At 36.3% G+C, this 21,322-nt stretch overlaps 1 protein-coding gene across 1 annotated transcript; it reads left to right on the top strand.

Annotated features, from left to right (window-relative positions):
• The first annotated feature begins 11,143 nt into the window (after positions 1-11,143).
• Positions 11,144-11,710, top strand: LOC140831388 (uncharacterized). Its single transcript, XM_073195142.1, has one exon. It carries the CDS (start codon positions 11,144-11,146, stop codon positions 11,708-11,710), a length of 567 nt encoding a protein of 188 aa, XP_073051243.1.
• The last annotated feature ends 9,612 nt before the right edge of the window (positions 11,711-21,322 follow it).

Genomic DNA, 21,322 nt, shown 5'->3' with positions numbered 1-21,322 from the left:
CCTGACTTGTCCCACCTATTTTCAAGCACACATACAAACAAGAAAATAGCCGGATAACTCCGGTGAGAATTACATTCCCAGTATAAATCATGTATACATGCATTTCATATAAACAGATATAAAAGCATGAAATAGATAGTTCATAACATGTATCAAATCAAAAACATAATCAATACAAACTCTGAATCACACTCCGTGATTCTTAGACTCTGAGTCGACTCGTCCTAATCTAGGGATCCCGATCTGAATAAGAACATACACCCACCTACACTCCTGATCGAGGTGGTGGTACGTTCTTATTCGTGGACTTTGGCCCTTTCCATATCAAATATCAGTAATAGAAGATACTTCAATTCTATCCACTTCGATATGACCAAACATCTGGTGTCTTGACCTATCCGTCACAGACTTTGGCACTTTCGCCAAATCACTATCCCGTGACAATGTGCAATGTGCCTGTGACGATTCCATCACTATCAGGCACTTCTGTCATGAGAGCAATCGTCTACGACTAGGCGCATCCGCCTATGACTCAACACATAAATCAATAGATCATAGATATCAAACTCATTCAATTGCAAATATCAATGCAATAAGGTAATGTATGTGATTTTGGGAAACTCAAGTCAAATCAAACTCGAGTTGTGCCATCTCGAATCAACATCAATTTATACCTTTCTCTTATCGGTCTGACGAAGTCGAAGTCTCGAAGTCAAATTTGTCCATATCCAATCTGAAATGACAATATCGAACAGACTGTGTCAATATAAAGCTCAATTCAAGTCCTGTTCTGATCAATACAACCCATAATCTTAACAATAACAGATCATAATCTCAAATCTGTACAATCTCAAAATATCGGCAATACAATATCAGTATATACAAATCAACAACTCATCTGATCCAAATCTGAATAATATCAGTATACCCAACAATACAATATCAATCAAATATCAATCCCAACATCTCATGATCGATAACAATATACTTCTGATATCAAATCGATATAATCACAATCAAATCAACTCTGAAAATTCATAACAATTTCATACAGTATATGTTCTTCTATCCGGTTTCGATTATACGACGTCTGATCTCGCAAGCACAACATATATCAATCGTATCTGATTCTGGCAGTATCATAATGTCAAATCATATTAGAATTCAATAAAACTTACGTCCTGTTGTAGTTTTTGTCGCTAGGAACTCAGTGCTGTACTCAGATTCCAAATCAGACGGACGGATCGTTCTCAATCTAAATTATAAGCTTTTCTAAGAAATTTTAAAATCTCCTCAGCCCTTTTCTCATTTCTCCTTCGTTAAAATACTGAATGGATGAATATATTTATGTATCTCGTGCATGGCAAAAGATGGGTCGCGCATTCTATGTACTGCACGTCTCGCGCATATGTGCGACTACCATCGGTGCATATGCTCGAGACACAAAATCTCGGCGCGTAGCTTCACGGTGACTCGTGCATATGCGCGCACCACTTCCGCGCATATGCGCGAGACCTACTGTCTCCGCATTTGCAACGCGCGCATATGCGCGCACTCACTTCGCGCATATACGCGAGGTCCTCTTCCCATCTCGCGCATATGCGTGAGGTGTACTGTCCTCGCACATAATTCGTGTTTTCTTTCTTCTTTTCCGGTCTATTCCTTTCCGTCTATAATGACCTCAATTATCACCAAATCATTTCCGATTACGGTAATCAAATTCTCGGGCCTTACAGAAACCCTAATGCAGGAACTTTTTAAAATTTTATGAAATAAATTCTATCATGCATTAAAATAATTAAACACATAATTAAGTAAAATTTTAGACTGCATGCATTCAGTTACATGAATTAAATTCCTCGACCTTACAGTTGTCCTCGTGACTTTTTAAGGCAGCTTCACCCCGTACTACTGACGATGTAGATTTATTAAGCTCACCATATGATGAAGATAGTTGATTCTGAGCTGTGGATAGGGCTTTGAACGTCTCAGAGCTCAGTTCTTCATGTAATTTCAGTTTTGACTCAAGCTTACTATGTTCTTCAACCGTTGGAAGATTAAGATCCTGCCTCATCTGAGCAATAATCATAGAAAGCGAGAGATCATCCATTTCAAGTTGGGAGATAACAGCTGAGTCATCTTTTGTAGTAGCGCAAGTAGGAACAAAATTGTTCTGTCTCAATTGAATCAGTGCTCAGATAGCACTCTTTTTCATCTAAATTTTCAAGAAGTCTCGACGACGCAGATAAGTTGGAATATCTTATGTTTCTGTCCATTCCAAGATGGACCGTTCAAGCTTGGCAACAGCCTTGATCTTACCGGTTTGAATCAATGAGTCAAATGTTATGACAATTCGAAATTGAACCCATTGATCAAACATCATTTTCTTCTGAACGATTTCATTGACACGTTTGTTGGTTAGAATAATGACGGTTCGAATTGAGTTTTTTTTTTTGTGTCTTTTTTATCAGGATTTGCTTTCTCTTTTCTGTAGAGTGAATTATAGGAACTCATGAGAAAGAAAACTCAATTTCCGGTTCAGCAAATTGAGTGGCTTGAATTTCATAATCTTTCAGATGTTGTTGTATCCAAGCATCTAGCTGATGAGTTTTTTCCTATGTTCTTGAAGGTTGAGTGAACTTGTTTACCTAGCTGACAAGCATTGCAGATTATATCTTTGGCAAAATCATTGTTATGCAAACCAGATACCAGCTTAAGCTTGATAATAGTAGCAATGGATTTGAAATTAAGATGATTAAGTAGTTTATGTCAGAGCCAATTTTATTACCATTTTAGGCGATGAAGCAAGTAGGCGCATTTAGACAATCATCATTCAATTTTACCTTATATGTATTTTGCTCTCTATAACTAGTTAGCACAATGTTACCTGCAGATTAAACAGTGCATATGTTCTTGTGAAATACAACGGTGTAACCGTTGTCACATTGTTGGCTTATACTAATCAGGTTATAACACAGGTTTTCTACTAGAAGTACATCTTTAATAAGAATCTTGCCATGGATAATCTTACCTTTATCTATAACTTTACCTTTAGAGTTATCATCAAATGTGATAGTTGGTCCTCTGTATTTGACAACTTCTGACAAAAGTCTTTTGTTCCCTGTCATGTGTCTGGAACAACCGCTGTCCAAGAAACAGATAGATTCTTCCAAGTTCTTTTTATTCAATGCCTGAAATTATTGAAATGAGAAATCTGTACCTTTTTCTATTGGGGTCCTGAGCTGATTAGACCCTTAGGAATCCACACCTGAATTATCCTAAAGGAATTTCCATGTTGTGTCCCAAGGTGAATGTGGTTAAGTGCATAATCAGGTGGTGTATGCACTGTTCTTTCTTTTTCAATATGTTGTCTTGGCCATCTGTCATTGTCAATCACTCTGTACCTCTTTTGAACAGGTCGACTATTTCAGTAATTGTTAGGTCTTGTTTTTGAGTGATATCGGATTGAACTTGACTTTCTGTAGGACCAATCTAAACCGCTGTGAACGGTTGGATTTGGCATGCGTCTGAGTCATATTCGATTGGATTTAGTACTCTCAACTTCAACGTATCCTAAACCACATCGCCTTCCATTGCTCTCAAGATTTACATTCTAAATGCCTTAAACTTCAGGCTTGTCATGTTCATGTATCATACTAGATTTAACAAATTTAATTTATTTTAAAATGTTTTTCTCTAGTGACAGTTGAGTTGATGCTTCTGAAATTCTGCATTCATTGATGCTATAACCTAGCCCGGTTCTGTCATCGGCTGATTTTTGCATCTCATTCATCCTATTAAGAGAGGAAGAGGACTTGTTCTATGTGTTGACTATATTCATCAAACGTTTGTTCTCTTTTAACGTGGCATGGAATAATCTTTCCAGATCATCATTCTCAGCCGCTAGCAGACTTAACTTCACTTTTAAACCATCAAGCTCCTTTTGTTGCGAGCAACTAGAGAGAGTCAACTTGTTTTTTAAGTCCTGTTTTTCTCCTTTGGCTTCATCGAATTTCTGTTATAGTCCTTTGAACTCATTTACCATGTCGTGTAGTGCCGTGACCAGGTCTTCTCGTGTAAATTCAGTGGAGTCAAAGTCAAATACTATTTCATCTGTGGATTCTGAATCTTCATTAGCCATGAGACATTTTACCGTCTCATCTTAACTTTCACTCGTAGATTCTTTAGAGATGGATTTTCTGAATCTGTGTCAGACCATTTACTTTTATCTTCTTCTGCGACCAAAACACGTTGACTCTTCTTTTTGGTGAACTTTTTGTCGTCTTTAGAACGTCTCCTATCAACCGGTCTCTTTTCATCTTTTCTTTGCATGTTGCATTTTCCAATAAAATGCCCCTTCTTTCCACAGTTAAAGCAAGCTTGACCATCATCAATATGGTCTTTTTTGAAGTAGGGTTTATTCATCTGAGATTGATTCATACGCATGAATTTACCAAAAAAATTAACAAATAGGGACACGGCTTGCTTAGTTGCTCAGCCGATTTCTTACTTGTGGACTCTTCAACTTGAAGAGTTACTGTGGTAGCTGCCAAAGCCTTCTTTTGTTGGGAGGTGGATGGTTCTTCTTCAGTTCGTATTCCAAGCTCGAAATCATATGCTTTAAGATCAGCAAAGAATTCATGGAGTTCCAACTTGTTTAGATCCTTTGACTCTCGCATTGCTATAGTTTTTACGTCTCATTCTCTGGGAAGATTCTCATAACCTTCAAGGCAATTTCACGATTAGAATATTCTTTTCCTAAAGAAATAAGTTGGATGATTATACCGCTGAATTGTTCGTCAAATTATGCAAGATTTTCTCCCACCTTTATCTTTGCATTGTCAAACTTCTGGATAGAAACAGTCAACTTGTTTTCTTTGGTTTGATCTTTGCCCTCACACAGTTGTATGAATTTTTTTCATATTTCCTTTATGTGGTACAAGTCTTGATCTTGGCAAACATATTTTTGTCTAGAGTCTAATAAAGAATGTCTTTTGCGATGTTATCGAGATTTTCCTTCTTTTTATCCTCAACTGTTTATTCAGATCGTTGCTTTTACACCATTTGGGGAGCACCTTTAGATGTAATCGCAGCTGTATTTATTTTCATGATCTTCATAGGCCCGTCAGTGATGACATGCCACATATCGTCATCCTGGGCTGCTAGATGAGCCTGCATAGAAATTTCCAGTCGTCATAATCAAGGTGAACCACTGTAAAGTGCGGAAAACGGTTCAAGATTTCTAATGGTAGCTTAAGACCGTTGGCGAACTTATCAACAAAATGTAGTGTGAAAAGTAAGTATTTTCAAGAAGTAAAGACACTGGAATTTTTATGGAGATTCGGAGATAAACTCCTACGTCACCCCTTCCTCTTCAACAAGGATTCCACTAAAAGACTTTGGCTTTACAAAAAATCTTTGCAACCGCCCACTCCAATCAGGACTTATACTGCCTGTTTTGGACCTCTTAGTGATCACGTTACAATTCTGGATTTTAAGAACACTTAGTTCACCAGACACCACAACTTAATCAAATAACCAAAAGGTTACTGATGTAAATGAACAATTTGATTTTTGTAGCACGAAGATGATCCTTGGATGATCAGGTATCTTTCTGTTTAGTGCATGCTGATTAGCGATGAAGTATGATATTTTTTGAGTGCGCTCTGAATCTTTAAGGTATACAAGTTTGTGATGATTTCATTGTTGTGAATGTATTGCGTTATTTCTTTCTTGCATACTACCTTCTCTGTTAATATAGGCGTTCATTCCAATGGTCGGAAATAATGAGTAACGTTAACTTGCAACAGAGGAATGATGCGTCACTATCAGTTGCAACCGCATTAAATTTTCTTCGGATATGCATTAAATGTTCTCTTTGCTGTCATGGCCTTGAGTCCCCGTTCATTGATTGTGGCAACTGCTTTTATCCTCAGACCCTTGTAAGATATAAATGATCTTTCCTCTCTGGGATAGTGATATAAATGCAGATCATTCTAGGGACTGATGTAGGAACTATTTGACTTTGAAGCGGTGCAAACCATTGAATGTCCTGAACCGGTCAGAGAATGTCTTTCATTAAGTAAGCAATAAATAGCCCTTTTTAATGACATCTTCGAATCAACCGGTTTGGTAAGTTCATCAAAGTTCGAGCTTCTTTTACTTCAAACGGTTGAATTATCAGCGATCTTTAATTCAAGCGGTCATGCTTCTTTAGTATTACCCGGTTGATCCTTTGATTAAGCGGTTAAACTCTTTTTGCTTTAGCCAGTTGAGAAGCAGTCTGGTTGCTAAGCTGTGCGATTGAGCTGATACATGTTACACAGAAAATAAATAGTTGTTTCCTGAAAACAGTGAAGTGCTATCTTAATTTTGTCGATCACCAAAACTCTTGGGTAATAATAATTTTTTAGAAATGTAAAATGTATGGTATGAGAAAGTGACCAAAATCGTATTTAAGAATGCCCAAGCAAGAAGGAAAAAGTGCACCACCAAGCCCGAAAATTCCAGTAAGAAAATACGCACTCGTCGGGGGCAAAAAAAAAAAAAGAAGAAGAAGAAGAACGTCAATCTAACACCCGAAAAGTGATTGTACAAATCGAGAACATCTTGAAGCAACTAAAACTTCTACCTAGAATATTATCATTACATTATGAGAATACAATGTATAGGACTTATTTTCTCAATATATAAGAACATTGTTAAAAACTCACTCTGATATTATTAATAAATGAAATAGTATTCTAGAAAAAAAAAAAATGTACCGATAAAGATTAATCAATACAACCATAATGTTAGCTAGGAAAATCCAAAATACTTTGTTAAAAATATACACATATTAATAATAATATGGTAGAGAAATAGACCGAAAAGTTTCGAGATTTTTTCACGACATTGAATCTGAGGACTAGATTCCTATTAGGGAGAGAGATTGTAACATCCCAATAATTTTGAGATGTTTAGTCAAAATTTAAATAATGGATTTGAACAATAAATAATAATGATGATGATGATGATATTAATAATAATAAATAAATAAACTATTTAGCCTATAAAAAAGGATTTTACATATATAAATAGTTTGCCCTACACATTAATCTACTTAATATGTAAAAATGTTGAGATGAAATAAATAAATAAGCTTGTAAATAATAATAATAATTTAATTAGACGAAATGAATTTTATTTGTCTACAAATAAAATTTAATAAATTTATATTGAATTTTAAAAATAAATATAATATTATTCTAAATAATATGTTTATATATGAGTAAATAAAATAATGGAATTTAAGAAAATTTTATATGAAAGAAAAAACATTTCCATAAAAAAAAATATATAGAATAAATTTAATAATAAATATAATAAAAATAACAATAAATAAAATAAATATTGAATAAATAAATTTGATTCAAAATTAAAGAAAATAAGCGTGATATGTGTTAAGTTTGGGAAAAGTGTCAAAAATAAACAAAATAAAACCAAGACAGTATCCAAGTTTAATGACTCGTCTTTTACTATAAATATATTCATTTGAGGTTCATCAGAAAAGTTGCTGGAAATTCATGAATATAGTTTCGTAATTTTTTATCATGTATTTGATTTAATTTGGAATGCACGGGGGCTTGGGAACCAACGTGCATTCCGCGATTTGCGTCGTCTAATAGACGAAAGAAGCCCAGGGTTGGTATTCCTGTGTGAAACGAAACTTATAGCAAACCAAACCAGATGGTGGTCGAGTAAATTGAAATTTGATGGTTTATTCTCAGTAGATTGTACGAGGCGTAGGGGAGGCCTTATACTGATGTGGAAGGATCCGTTTTCAGTTAAAATTCAATCGTTCTCAGATGGGCATATTGACTGTATAGTTGACAATGGATTGGCTCCTTGGCGCTTTACAGGGTTCTATGGCAATCCGACAGTGACATTGCGTAACTGTTCATGGCAACTTCTAAAACGACTTGCAGGCATTCATGAACTTAATAAACTACCGTGGCTAGTCGGAGGGGACTTCAACGAGATCTTATATGAATCAGAAAAATCGGGTGGTCAGGTACGGGTTGCATCTCAAATGTCGGCTTTCGCTGAGTCTTTAGAGGATTGTGGTCTTTCTGATATTATAACAACCGGGGACCCTTTTACTTGGTGTAATATGCGTAAGGGTGATGACTCTATTTTGGAAAGGTTAGATAGATACATATCGAACATTGATTGGATATCTTGTTTCCCCAGAGCAGAGGCAGCAAATCTGGGATATTATGGTTCTGACCATCGACCTGTTCTACTGATATTGCAACCAATTGTAAGCCACCAGCTGAGAAGGATTCAGAATAGATTTTTGTTTGAACACAAGTGGTTTATGGAGGCAGATTTCACTGATTATTTTGCTAATAAATGGCAAGAGTGTAGGTGCGAAACTAATCTCCCCAATTGTTTATCTAGATGCAGTGGAGCCCTTAAATCTTGGGCAGGTAATCGGTTTGATCAGATGGGACGACAAATTCAAGCGTTACGTAAGAACCTGGATAGACTCATGGGATCCAATGTAATAAATCACAATCATTGCCGAATTCAACAGGTTCAAAAAAGGATTGAGATACTGACTGATCAAGAGGAAGTTCATTGGAACCAACGAGCTAGAGTCAATTGGTTGCAAAATGGGGATCGTAATACCAAATTCTTTCATGCTACGGTGTCCCAAAGGAAGAGAACTAATTGCATAAAAGGTTTATTGAATGACAATGGAGAATGGTGTACTAGCATACAAGATTTGGCTAATATCTCAAAAGATTATTTCGGGAAACTGTATGCGTCTATCCAGCCATCTACATCTGATATTGAGGCTGTCACGTCTTGCATAGAAAAAGTGGTAAATGCTCGCATGAATGAATTACTTTGTGCTCCTTTCTCTGGTGAAGAGGTTAGGAAGGCAGTGTTTGATATGCATCCCTCTAAGGCTCCGGGTCCTGATGGATTTACTGCTTTGTTCTATCAGAAATTATGGCCAATCATCGGAAATGATACTATACAGGCAGCACTATCAATTCTTAACAACAAAAAAGACCTGACTGAGTGGAATGATACGCTTATTACATTAATACCGAAGGTGAAAGAGCCAAGGTCGTTGAAGGAGTTCAGGCCTATCAGTCTATGTAACACTTGCTATAAAATAGTGGCTCGAGCTATCACTAATCGACTGAGACCTGTTCTTGATCAGACTATTGATTCTTTCCAGAGTGCTTTTATTCCTAACAGATTGATTATGGATAATGTAATTGTGGGCTTTGAATGTATGCATTGGATTAGGAATCATCGGAAAGCCAAAACGGGATATACAGCCTTGAAACTGGATATGAGTAAAGCATATGACAGGGTGGAGTGGAGCTTCTTAAGTCAAATGATGCTGAATTTGGGTTTTGCGGAGAGTTGGGTTCAACTAATCATGAGGTGTGTCACTTCAGTATCTTATTCGGTGAGGATTAATGGTTCTGTATTTGGTACTATTCATCCTCAGCGGGGTCTACGGCAGGGGGATCCTCTTTCTCCATATCTCTTTGTTATTTGTGCTCAGGGGCTTTCATATCTATTTACAAGAGCAGTGGAAAATCGATTATTCCGAGGAGTAAAAGTCTCGAATTCCAGTCCTATCATTTCACATCTATTTTTTGCGGACGATAGCCTTATATTTTTTAGGGCTACTAGGGAGGATGGGTTGGGTGTTCGGAGTTGTATACAAAAATATGAGAAAGCTTCGGGACAGGCAGTTAACTTTGAGAAATCTGGAATTACTGTTAGCCCTAGCACATCTATTCATGAGATGACCGAAATTGCAAGGGTATTTGATGTTCCAGTAGTTCAAGGACATGATCTATATCTTGGATTACCAACATTCTCTATACGTAACAAAAGACTGCAATTTTGGTACCTAAAGGAGAGAATGGCCAGGAAAATAAAATGTTGGTCTGCGAAGCTTTTTTCTATGGGTGGTAGGGAGGTGCTGATAAAATCTGTCCTACAATCGATCCCTTCATACGCTATGTCATGTTTCAAATTGCCACTTAATTTGTGTCATGAACTGGAACAATTGTGTGCCAAATTCTGGTGGCAAGATAAAGAAGGGAAAAAAGGGATGCATTGGATGAGTTGGGACAACTTATGCAAACCTAAAGGTGTGGGTGGTATGGGTTTCAGAAGAATGTCGGCCTTTAACAAAGCATTGGTAGCTAAACATATATGGAGGATTATTCAATCACCGGACTCTTTGATGGCAAGAGTGCTTAAGGCTCGATATTTCAAAAATAAGGATATTATGGAGGCGGAATTGGGATACAAACCATCTTATATCTGGAGATCTATATTGTGGAGTCGGGATTTGATTAAGAAAGGGCTTTGTTGGAGAGTGGGTGACGGACATCACATCAATGCTCATACCGACCCGTGGATTCCTTCCATTCAGAAATTCCAGAATCCAAGGAGCTTATCTCAATCTACAAATATCAAAGTTTGTAACTTTATTACAAATGAGGGAGAGTGGGATGTGCTAGCAATTCAACAGCAGTTTGCTCCCCATGTTGCAAAGGCAATTCTTGACATTCCATTAAATCGCATGGGAGGCAATGATACTCGATTTTGGACAGGAACCAGGAATGGCAAGTACACAGTTAAAGATGGGTATCATCTGGAGCGTAATAGCCTAGGCCCTCCTTCTTGCCAGTCCTGTCACCCCAACATGATGTGGTGGAAGCACTTATGGAAGCTACGTATTCCTCCTAAGATACGCATCTTTATATGGCGGGCATCGAATGATCTCATCCCAACAGCTATAAACCTTGCAAATCATCATGTTACAACAAACGGTGCGTGCTTATTATGTCATTTCCATTATGCATCTACGAGCCACTGTCTTTTTTTTTGTCCGGTTATTAAAAATATTTGGAAAAATACTTCTTTTTGGCATTGGATTAAAAAATACAACCATACCTCTTTTCTGGATTGTATTTTATTTGTGAGGAAGAATACACAGGATGATGACTTCGAATCATTCGTTTGTCTGTGTTGGGCTATATGGGCTGAAATCTGCAAAAGAATACATGACCAGACTCGACAGTTAAATGGGTTGGATGTGAGTTGGGTTTATGGTGTGATGGATAGCTTCAGGAATCTTCGACAGATTATGGGGGAGGTGGAAGCTGATGGGAACCAGAATCATTGTACTACATGGGCACCTCCAATGAATTCCCAATATAGACTCGATGTCGATGCAGGATTTGACTCTATCAGAGATAAATATAGTGTGGGGATGGTGGTCAGGGATGCGCAGGGAAGAGTCCGTGGGGCGAAAGCTTGTCCGATTCGGTTTCCTGGAAGTGTGGCTTGTGCAGAACTTCTGGCTATAAGGATGGGAATGGACTTCTGCTTGGGGCTTGGATTGGACAATGTATGCATATTTTCTGACTCTCTGGCAGCGATTAAGGCTGTGAAGGAAAGTGATTTCGATCTAAGTCATAGCGGTGGCGTGGCGTCCGAAGTTAGAGCGATGCTTGAGGGTATTTCTTTCCTTTCGATACATCATATGAGGCGTACGGCTAACAACGTCGCTCATGCTCTAGCTCAACGAGCTTTAGTATTTTCTGTGTTATTCGAGTGGATTGACGGCGTTCTTCCGTCGTGGCTCGTTAATATTGTATCCCGAGACTTATCGATTATTTGAGTTATGGAAATACTTCTATTCAAAAAAAAATTATTTGGATTGACTCATCAACCGGACGAAATAGTAAGATCCCAATGTGAGGTTTTTTCTACCATGAGGTTTCAACCCTCAGTTTTATCGCCGATTTTTTTTCAATTATGGTCCTTTTGGTATTTTGTCTGGAATTTATCTTAAAGTTTCATCACTGTCTATTTATTAATATATTACATCATAATGTCCATTTCTCATTTTATTAGTCATATTGTACTTCATATTTAATTTCTGTATTTATTGATTCCTGAATGATTACTGATTGAATGAATGAACGACTCAATGATTGGAGCCCTAGATAACAGTTTATGTACAAGATTACTAATTCATTAGATAACGTGACTCCGACCCAGAAATGTGAGTCTAATGAACAACCTATTTTTAACATGGTATATAGTTCATTTGACTAACGTGACGTCAGTTCGGAAATGTGATTCTCTTTGGCTCGCAAACAATCGATTATACTAATTCTAATTGAGTGCATGGAGAAAAGTGATATATTCAATGTTTGTGGGAGCCACCAATTTAGCCCACGATATTCACTTCAGAATCTTGAACAGTCACAACATTTCACTTGATAAGATATTTACATAATGATACGTTACTAATGATACATATAATCTCATATTAAATTAACGCACTAATAAATTATCGTTTAATTTGTTAACTATTATAAACTTAATTTATTCTATCAGTAAGTATTCAAAGTGTAACGATCATGGGCCATTAGATTGAACCAACATGAGTCTCAGCCCCAGACACATGTACCACTACTGGTCATGGATCGTTAGAATGGCCCAGCAAGCACAACTGGTACCAACAATGTAAGAATCTAGGTATGTAAGCCTGAAGGTCATGGGTTCAAGTGTTGGAGGAGGCGAAAGAAACTACTTTCTAGGGATGAGATATTCGATTAGTACCGTGCATGAGCATGGACTATGGCTCATCCTAGACCATCCTAACGACTCATGACTAGTAGTGGTGTATGGGTATGGGCTGATGATCATGTTGGATCAGCCTAATGGCTCATGAACTTTACAAAAAAAATGTAATGTCCGGAAAATTTTCCACGTAGACTGCATACATGAAAATTTTTAAATTTGCTAATTTTTTTTATTTAAATGATTTTAAATGTGTATATCTTTATTTTAAGCAATTTTAAAACATTTTTATGAGTTTTATCTTTTCAGACGAATATTCGATATCGGACCAGGGAAAGGAGATCGGATACAACTAAGGTGCTAAGATTAAAAGTTACATTTTTATTTTTAGCCAAAAAATTATTCATTTTAAATGATTTATGAACTTTCACATTTTAAAGTAGAATTTAATTTATTAGGCAATTTAAAAGATTTTAAGTGTTTAAAATGTAAATTTTTGAAAATTAAGGATTTAATCCTTGAAAATACTGTGAAATATTTTATAATGATTTTTATGCTTTAATTTATTTTAACTTGTATTTAAGTGGAATTTAAGATTTTTTTAATGGCAATTTTTGAAAATAAAAAATATTAATCTTTTAAATTGGAGTTTATCTTGACCACAGTATTTAAATTCTAAATAAAAATTGTGGATTAATTTAATTACCTAACTAATGTTTAAATTATGTATTAGAGATTTTTTTTAATCCTTAACTAACCTAAACTAATCACACACAAAAAAAAAAAAAAAACTCACGCACACAATTAACGTAACACACACACACACATTGCCGTGAGTAGATCTTCAAGCCTTTGGAGTCTCGATTTTTGGCTTTTTCTTGAACCTATCATCCCCGTTCACTCATTCACACATAGCACCATTGATTAACGTTGTTTTACGCAATAAAAACAGCCGCAAACGTCGCTTGATCGTCCATCGACAACGATATTCATATTTCGAGCATTTTAAACACAAATGCATGTTTCTAAATTTAATTTTTGCACCATTCAAATCATATTATGCATGATTTATATTTTATTGCATGGAAAAAATTTACATTCAAATTATTTTATGTTAGACGTATATTTTTCAAAGATTCGACGTTTCTATGCATGTATGAGTCGTGTTATATGATCTATGACGAAAAATTCTATTTTACGATTTTTTTTGAAGGATACGATATTTTATAAATAAAAAGAAAGAAAAAATATTTTAAAGGATGTAAATTAACTGTGACATAAAAGGATATGATTGAGAATATTGTGAGGAAAAAAAGACCCTAGAGAGAGCTTGTTTACGAGAGAAATTAAAGCCCCAAAAGGAGCCCGACGATCGTATTTCCATATTTCGCCACGGCCCAGTGAAGAGAGTTTCTAACGCCCCATCCCCAAGTACTTGTTGTAGCTAAAATGGATCAGTCGACCTGATACGATTACAGCTAGTCACTTTCACGAATCAAATTTCATTCAAAAATGATATACGAGATGAAAAGCTTTATGATATAATGATTTATGATATGATAGATGATTACAAGCTTTTACGCCTACTTATTTAATTAAATTATTATTTTAAAGCTGCATGTGCTGTATATATATATTATTTGTCACGTATTTTTAGAACGTACTGAGTCATCAGACTCACTAGATTTGGATGGTCGCAGGCGGACGCTTGAGTGGATCGAGTCCGACAATACACTCCGATGGACTTTATTTTTCGCATTAGATTAAGATTTAAAGTTTGAAGTAAAAAAATTTTAGGATTATTTATTTAAATATTTTATGCTTTATTTTGAAATTTAGTCGTTGAATTATTTTAAAATTGAAATACGATTTTGTGGTTGACGATTTATAGATTTTTATACATTTGAGTTTTTAACTATTATTTTTATGTTCGAGGGTTTTGAAAATAGAAGAAAATGTTTATAAAAAAAATTCTAGTATGTATTTACATTTTTAAAGTTAAAAGTAAGGGACGTTTCATAAGGTGTTAACCTCTATTTTCTTTATATTTATTGTAAATTATTAATATAGATTTCAAAACTCCAAATATGATGATGAAAATTGATAAAATAGAAATGTTGGTTTAGCGAGACCGTGAATTCTTTTCTAAATTTGAATTTTTGTTATATTTTGAAACGTCGAGTATTGTACACGCTTTCTCTATTGTAATTTAAAGTTAATTATGATATTACGATTCAAGAGCCCACAACTTTGATTTATATAATCATATTGTATAAACTCGATCCAACTGAAATCACACGATATCATTTAGTCGGGACAACAAGTCCTAAACGACCTACCACTGATATTCTAGACGACAAGCCTGGAACAGATAAGGTGGTGAAGTGTGAGCATACGTTGAAACGTCCACTACTCGTTTTTCTTTAAAATATACTAGAATTTTTTTTCTTTCTATCATTTGAAAATCCAAAAGAGAGTAATTCAAAACATTTAAACGTAAATCATGAACAAAACCTAAAACTAGCATTATTTCGAAAAAAAAAACTTAACTCTAACATGCTCTCAAAAGCATATAAGTCATAAAAATCTTTAAGTATTCATAAATCATAAGCATAGTTTTATTTGCAAAAAACTAATGACGGTCATCGGGTTATGTGCACCTTCAGTCCAGCAAGATCAAACATCAAGATCTCCATTAACATCAATCTCATGCTCTCCTGAATCGATAACACTTAGTGAGTGTATTGACTCAGCAAACCTTCGGTTATACGGATAAAAAGTTTTTAGAAGGGGAGGTTGAATAAACAATTCACGAATTTTATATTTTCTTCGAAGATTTGGATTCAGTTCTGTTACAAACTGACTCTAGGTATCACGTCAGTCAATGACAATCAGTTAAACTAAAGAAAATAGTTGCGGAATATGAACTGACTGAAAGATAGAATATCTAACTGAAATATAAAAACTGAAGTAAAAGAACAAAATTGTTTCTGGATGATCGGAGACTTGAATAACTCCTACGTCACCCCTTCTATCACGAAGATAGGATATCCACTAAAAGACTTTGATCAAATACAAGACTTATACTGACCCACTTCAGTTTGGACTTATCACTGCCAAAGCTAAAACTCTTAGTTACAAACGCTTTTACAGTCCTTGACTGATCTTAGCACAACTTAAAGAATTAGCAGATATTACCAAGTGCTATTAAGCTCAAACGTATAGCCTGAATGCTACTGATAGAACAAGTAAGCGAGAGCTTTCGATATTTGAATATAAGTAAAGAATTTTGCAGCGTAACAGCAAGCTTCAAAGAGATTCGAATTTCGTTGTTGGTTGATGTGTATTTCTCAGCTGCTCTCTTCAACTATTTATAAGCTTCCATTTCAACGGTAACAATAACTGCTCTTTGAATATTATATCCGTTGTTATGCCACGTCGTTATTCTTCTGACAACCGTACTCTGTGACCTCTGAAATGCGGCGTTCTACTAATAGTTGCAGACTGTAGTGGTACTATCTGTCGGTTGTTAATGACGTGTTCAGCTGAATTAATCATGTAATGCCCGGAAATTTAATCCTAATAATCTATAATTATTGATATATAATTTGATATGATTATGAAAGGATTAATCGGGACATGAAAATAAGACTACATGTGAAATTCGAGGAAGTTGGGCAGAGAGTGTGGCGCTCGAGCGGTGGTTTTTGACCGCCCGAGTGCCAATGTTCAACAGAAATGTGTCTCGGGCAGAAGATGTGGCGCCCGCGCGGTAGAATATTACCGCCCGAGCGCCAAGGGTGCAAGTGAAAATGCTTGGGCAGAAACTTCCGCGCTCGAGCGGTAGTTTCTTACCGCCCGAGCGCGAGTCATGCAAAATGTAGGATTGCCACTTGGTCTCTCGTATGCAGCATGAGTGTATATATATATATACATATAAATGTTAAGGATCAGGAAATAAAGGGAAAGGCGTCGTTCGTAAATTTCGAAATTAATTTACGAGAAATCCGTCTGTCTGATTTTGAATCCGACTTCAGTACTGCATTCCTATCAACGTAGGCTACAACTGGACGTAAGTTTTTCTACGTTTTGACATGTTTTGAAATTAGACTATTGTCAGAATTGAATAGGATTCGTATATGATGTTCTTGTCATGTTAGACATCATAAAATCGAAGTCAGATTGAGAAACAGACTGCTTATGAAATTGTTATGATTTTTGAAGTCGATTTGACTGAGAATTCATATCAGATATGTATGGTTATTGAGATTATGACTGATATCGATATTGATTATGAGTTCTGGTATTATATCTGTGATGTTTGGAATGACGGGGTTATCCAGACAGTATTGTTATGCCATCGAAACATCAGTTGATTGATATTGATCAGATTCAGTAGTGATTTCGATTATATCATGATATCGTCGATATTGATTAGATTGTGTCTTGACTTGACATTGATCAGATTATGTGTTGATTTGAGTATTGATCACAACAGGTATTGAATTGAGTTGTTTATTGATACTATATCTGTTCGATATTGTTATTACCAGATTGAGAATGGACCGAGATAGAGTCGGGACTTCTTCTTCTTCTTCTGAGCGAGAAGATAAAGGTATAAATTAATGTTGAGTTGGGATTGCACAACTCGAGTGAGGTTTGACTCGAGTTTCCCTAAATCACATACTTTACTTATTGCATTGATATTTGCATTGAGTTGATTGATATACTTGTTCTCTTGAATTATAGATAACAGGTGTTAGACGAGTAATCTTGTGACAGAAGTGCCTGATAGTGGTAGGATTACCACGGGCACATTGCACGATGTCATGAGATATTATATTGGCGGAAGTGCCATAGTCTGTCACTGGATAATTGGCTATCGATGTGGATAGACTTATAGTTCCTTCTATTACTGGTGATCAGTACTGTATCGATGTGGATAGAATCATAACTTCTTCTATTACTGTTGATCGTTGTTATATCGATGTGGATAGAATTGGAGTTTCTTCTATTACTGGTGATCGATACTATACTGATGTGGATAGAAACAGAGCTTCTTCTATTACTGGTGATCGATACTATATCGACGTGGATAGAACTGGAGTCTTTTCTATTACTGTTGGTCGATATGGAATGCCAATGTCTGGAAACCGGGATCCCTAGGCTAGGACCGAGTCTAGTCTAAAACGTGGAGTCACAAGTCTGAGTGACAATTATATTGATTTATATTTATTGATGTTGGTTATGTTCCTGAATATGGTTCATATTCCTTGCTGTTCCTGATATTGGTACAGGTTTAGAATAGGAATTATTCTTGATATTGATTATGTTCCTGAATAGGGTACATGTTTAGAATATGACTTATTCTTGTTATTATTTCATGTCATGATTTTGATATGGGATATGATTTTCTGTTATATGCTTTTATATTGTTTATATGATTGCATGTATACATGATTTATACTGGGATATTTATATCTCACCGGAGTTATCCGGCTGTTGTCTTGTTTTGTATGTGTGCATGGCAACAGGTGGGCTAGGATCAGGGTCAAGAAGAGAACGAGGCTGGACTAGATAGCGTGGAGATCCGGGCTTTGAAGCAACTTAGGATTCAGCACTAACTTGTAGTTGAACGTAGTCGTATTATTGTAGATTATACAATAATTGTATGTTATGTTTAATATGTAATTTGAATTTAATTACATTACGTTTCCGCTGTGTAATTTAAGAAAAAAAAATTAGAGCCTGTTTATACTAATTGATTAATTAGTCATCATTATGATTTAGGACGTGATTAGCGTCCGGGTCCCCACAAATCAGCTGCTGGGCAATTAGCTGGTAAGGAGAATAACTGAGTTGTGTTTCAGTTGCGTAGATCAATTTACTATATTCAGTTGCTGAGTTCAGTTTACTAGATTCAGTTTGTTTGCATAATTAGTTAGCAATTTTTCAAACGCCGTAATTTTGTTTCCAACAATTTCCCCCTTTAAGTTGTTTGACAAAACTAAGCTCAAAATACCTGAACAACTGAACTCATCGTAGATAACATAAAAGTTTTGATATAGATTTGAGTAACAGACAATGACTCAAAGAATGCTCTTCTTTTGAATCTCTTCCCCCTTTTTGTCAAACAAACCCATCCGAAGAGATAATTGCCGAACATCGGTTGATAAGATATTGACAGAAGTGGATAGGTTATAGACGGCAGAGAGCATTGTGGTTTGCAACGATTCTATTTTTCTTGTTACAAGCGTCTCCAGATTTTCAATTCGTTTGCTGATAGCGTCTTGAATGATGGAGAGACTTTGAGCCAAACCTTTGTTCTTTTGAATTGCGTCCACTGACTGAGAAAGAGAGGTTAAGGCTTCTTGAATTGCTTTCAGTTTCTCTGAGTTGAATGCTTCAGAATTTTCTAGCTTCAGAGAATGTTCTAGTTGAGTGTGCTGAATTTTGTACAAATCATTAATCACTCTGTGTATATTATGCTGTCCTGAATCTCTTCAAGAACAAAATCAAGATCTTTGGCGGAATGAGGATTTGGCTGATCCAACGCTCCAGTTTCCTGAGAGAGTCGATCAAAAACCACCATGGTTCTTTCAGATATCATTGTTTCAGCAATGGTCGATGCTGGAACATCTGTTTCAGTGACTTCCGCTTGGACCAGATGAGGTGAAGAGTGATGTTGATTAGCATTTGGGCTTTCCTGCTGAATGTGAGATGTTGCAGGGTCTTCAACTAGAGGTTCATGAACTGATGCTTCTGCCTGATGAACATCTAATATTCGAGCTGACGCAACAGTTGGAGGATCTTCAGAAGTAGTTAAAGAAGCCTCCAGATTCGCAGAAATTTGGTGATCTGGTGATTGAACAGACATCATAGCTTGATTATTTGGTTCAGAAATGACAGCTTTAACTGGCTCTTCAGTTAAGATGGGATTCTCTTCAACTGCTTGATCAGCGGAGTGATCAACTGAAAAAGGTTCATTGGTGGAAGCTTCTTGAACCACTGATTGAATAATTTAGTCAATATGAGCTAGTGTCAATTCAGCTTCTAAATACATCTTGGTATCATCAATAGGAGGTGATGACAAGGATGAAGGTGGAGCAATTGAAGATAAGCTGCTTTCTGAGAAAGGGTAGCAGTAGGGTCCTTATCAGGCTCTCCAGCTGATTGTTTAGAGAGTTCTTCAGTCACAATTTCTTGAGAAAATGCTGGGATGATCAGTTCTTGATCCATTTCCCACTGTTTAATTTCTACTTGAAGTCCAATCAAATCTGTTTCCAGTTGAGCATACACTGCTTTATCATTAAATGTAGTTGGACTTGTTGGATTGAAATTTTGCCGAAGCTCAGTAACAATCTGCTACAGCTTCTTTTCTCTTGAAAGATCAAAGAAATACCTCTTCCTCTGCAAAGCGTGATAAATTGAGGAAGCTTTGACCATCTTCAGTACTAATCTTTCTAGAGCAATAAATCTTTTCAGCTTAGATTTTTTGTGGAGGTCCTTGGCAAAAACAATAACTCTGAAATTTACCCATTCTTCAAAAACTTGGAGCTTCTCTTCAGCAAATTTTTATTGACCTCTTGCCAAATTAGATCAATGTGAGTTTGAATGGCATTCGAAGGTCTGGGCTCTTCTTGTATTTTACCTTTGCCCTTGGAGTCAGTCAAAATATGAGGAAGAGTTAATCCTGAGCACAACTCCTGTTGGTCTGGAAAATGGTAAAGGAGAGTAAGGAGAGATACTAATAAGTGGAGCTTTCACTCCAGCAAGTCTGGTCTTATCACTAGATTTAGTGATTATACTCTTCGGCGGAATGGTGAACAAGGGTAACTGATCCTCAGTTGGAATTTCCTTCAATGGAACAGCCTGAATTGGCTGTTGAGCTCCTGATTTCATCACCCTATCAGTTGGTATGACTTCAATTGCAGCAATAGATTTGGTTTTCAGTGTTCGTGGTTTCTTGACAATTGGAGGAGACGGGGTCTTCTCTATATCAAAATCAAAGATAAACAGTTTGCGCTTTGAAGTCTTCTTCCGTACTAGAGTCTTGGCAATCTCGACTGATTTGGGAGCAGCCTGCTGCGTCTCAATCTCTGTTTTTATCTTAATAAATTTTTCAGGAGAGATGTCCAACTTAGTTTTTGGTGGCGAGATATTCTTGGCATTGAACACTTTGAATTTAGATAATCTCTCTGAATCATCAGATACTAACCCTTTGACTTTCATCAAATAGCTCAGCTGTATTGCAAAACCTTTTGATTGCTTGGTGGAAGACAACATATTTTTCAAGATGTTGAAAAGAAGATGCTTCCAGTTGAGTCTTCGTCCAGCCATGATGATAGTAAGGCTTGAAATTTCTCCAAAGTTAAAGCAGCAAAGGATCCTGCCTTTGCCAATAGCCCCTTGGCTACAATGTCGGCCAGTATCTGAACCTCATGCTTCAGCTCCTTCTTTGGATCGGAAACTTTGAATTTCCCTCCATCAGCAGAAAGTAAGGTTTGCATCTCTTCGACATCAGATGCTTTGACATCAGCAAGTTGTGCTAACCCATCAGAAGGCAGCAAAAATAATTCTCCAAGAGAATCTTCAGAGATGTTCAACAGGTGATTGTTGACAGTAGAGATGATGCTTCCATCAGAGTTGATAAATCTATTCGGATAGATCTCTTGTGAAAATTGCCCTAAGAAAGTTTTCA

The sequence above is a fragment of the Primulina eburnea genome, chromosome 5 (assembly GCF_022965805.1).
Source record: "Primulina eburnea isolate SZY01 chromosome 5, ASM2296580v1, whole genome shotgun sequence".
NCBI classification, from domain to species: domain Eukaryota; kingdom Viridiplantae; phylum Streptophyta; class Magnoliopsida; order Lamiales; family Gesneriaceae; genus Primulina; species Primulina eburnea.
The sequence above is the reverse complement of the archived record's forward strand: the minus strand, read 5'-3'. Positions and strand labels throughout refer to the sequence as shown.

What these genes read in the sequence shown, in the direction of transcription:
- LOC140831388 (XM_073195142.1), top strand. Translation starts at nt 11,144, where the DNA reads ATGGATAGCTTCAGGAATCTTCGACAGATTATGGGGGAGGTGGAAGCT.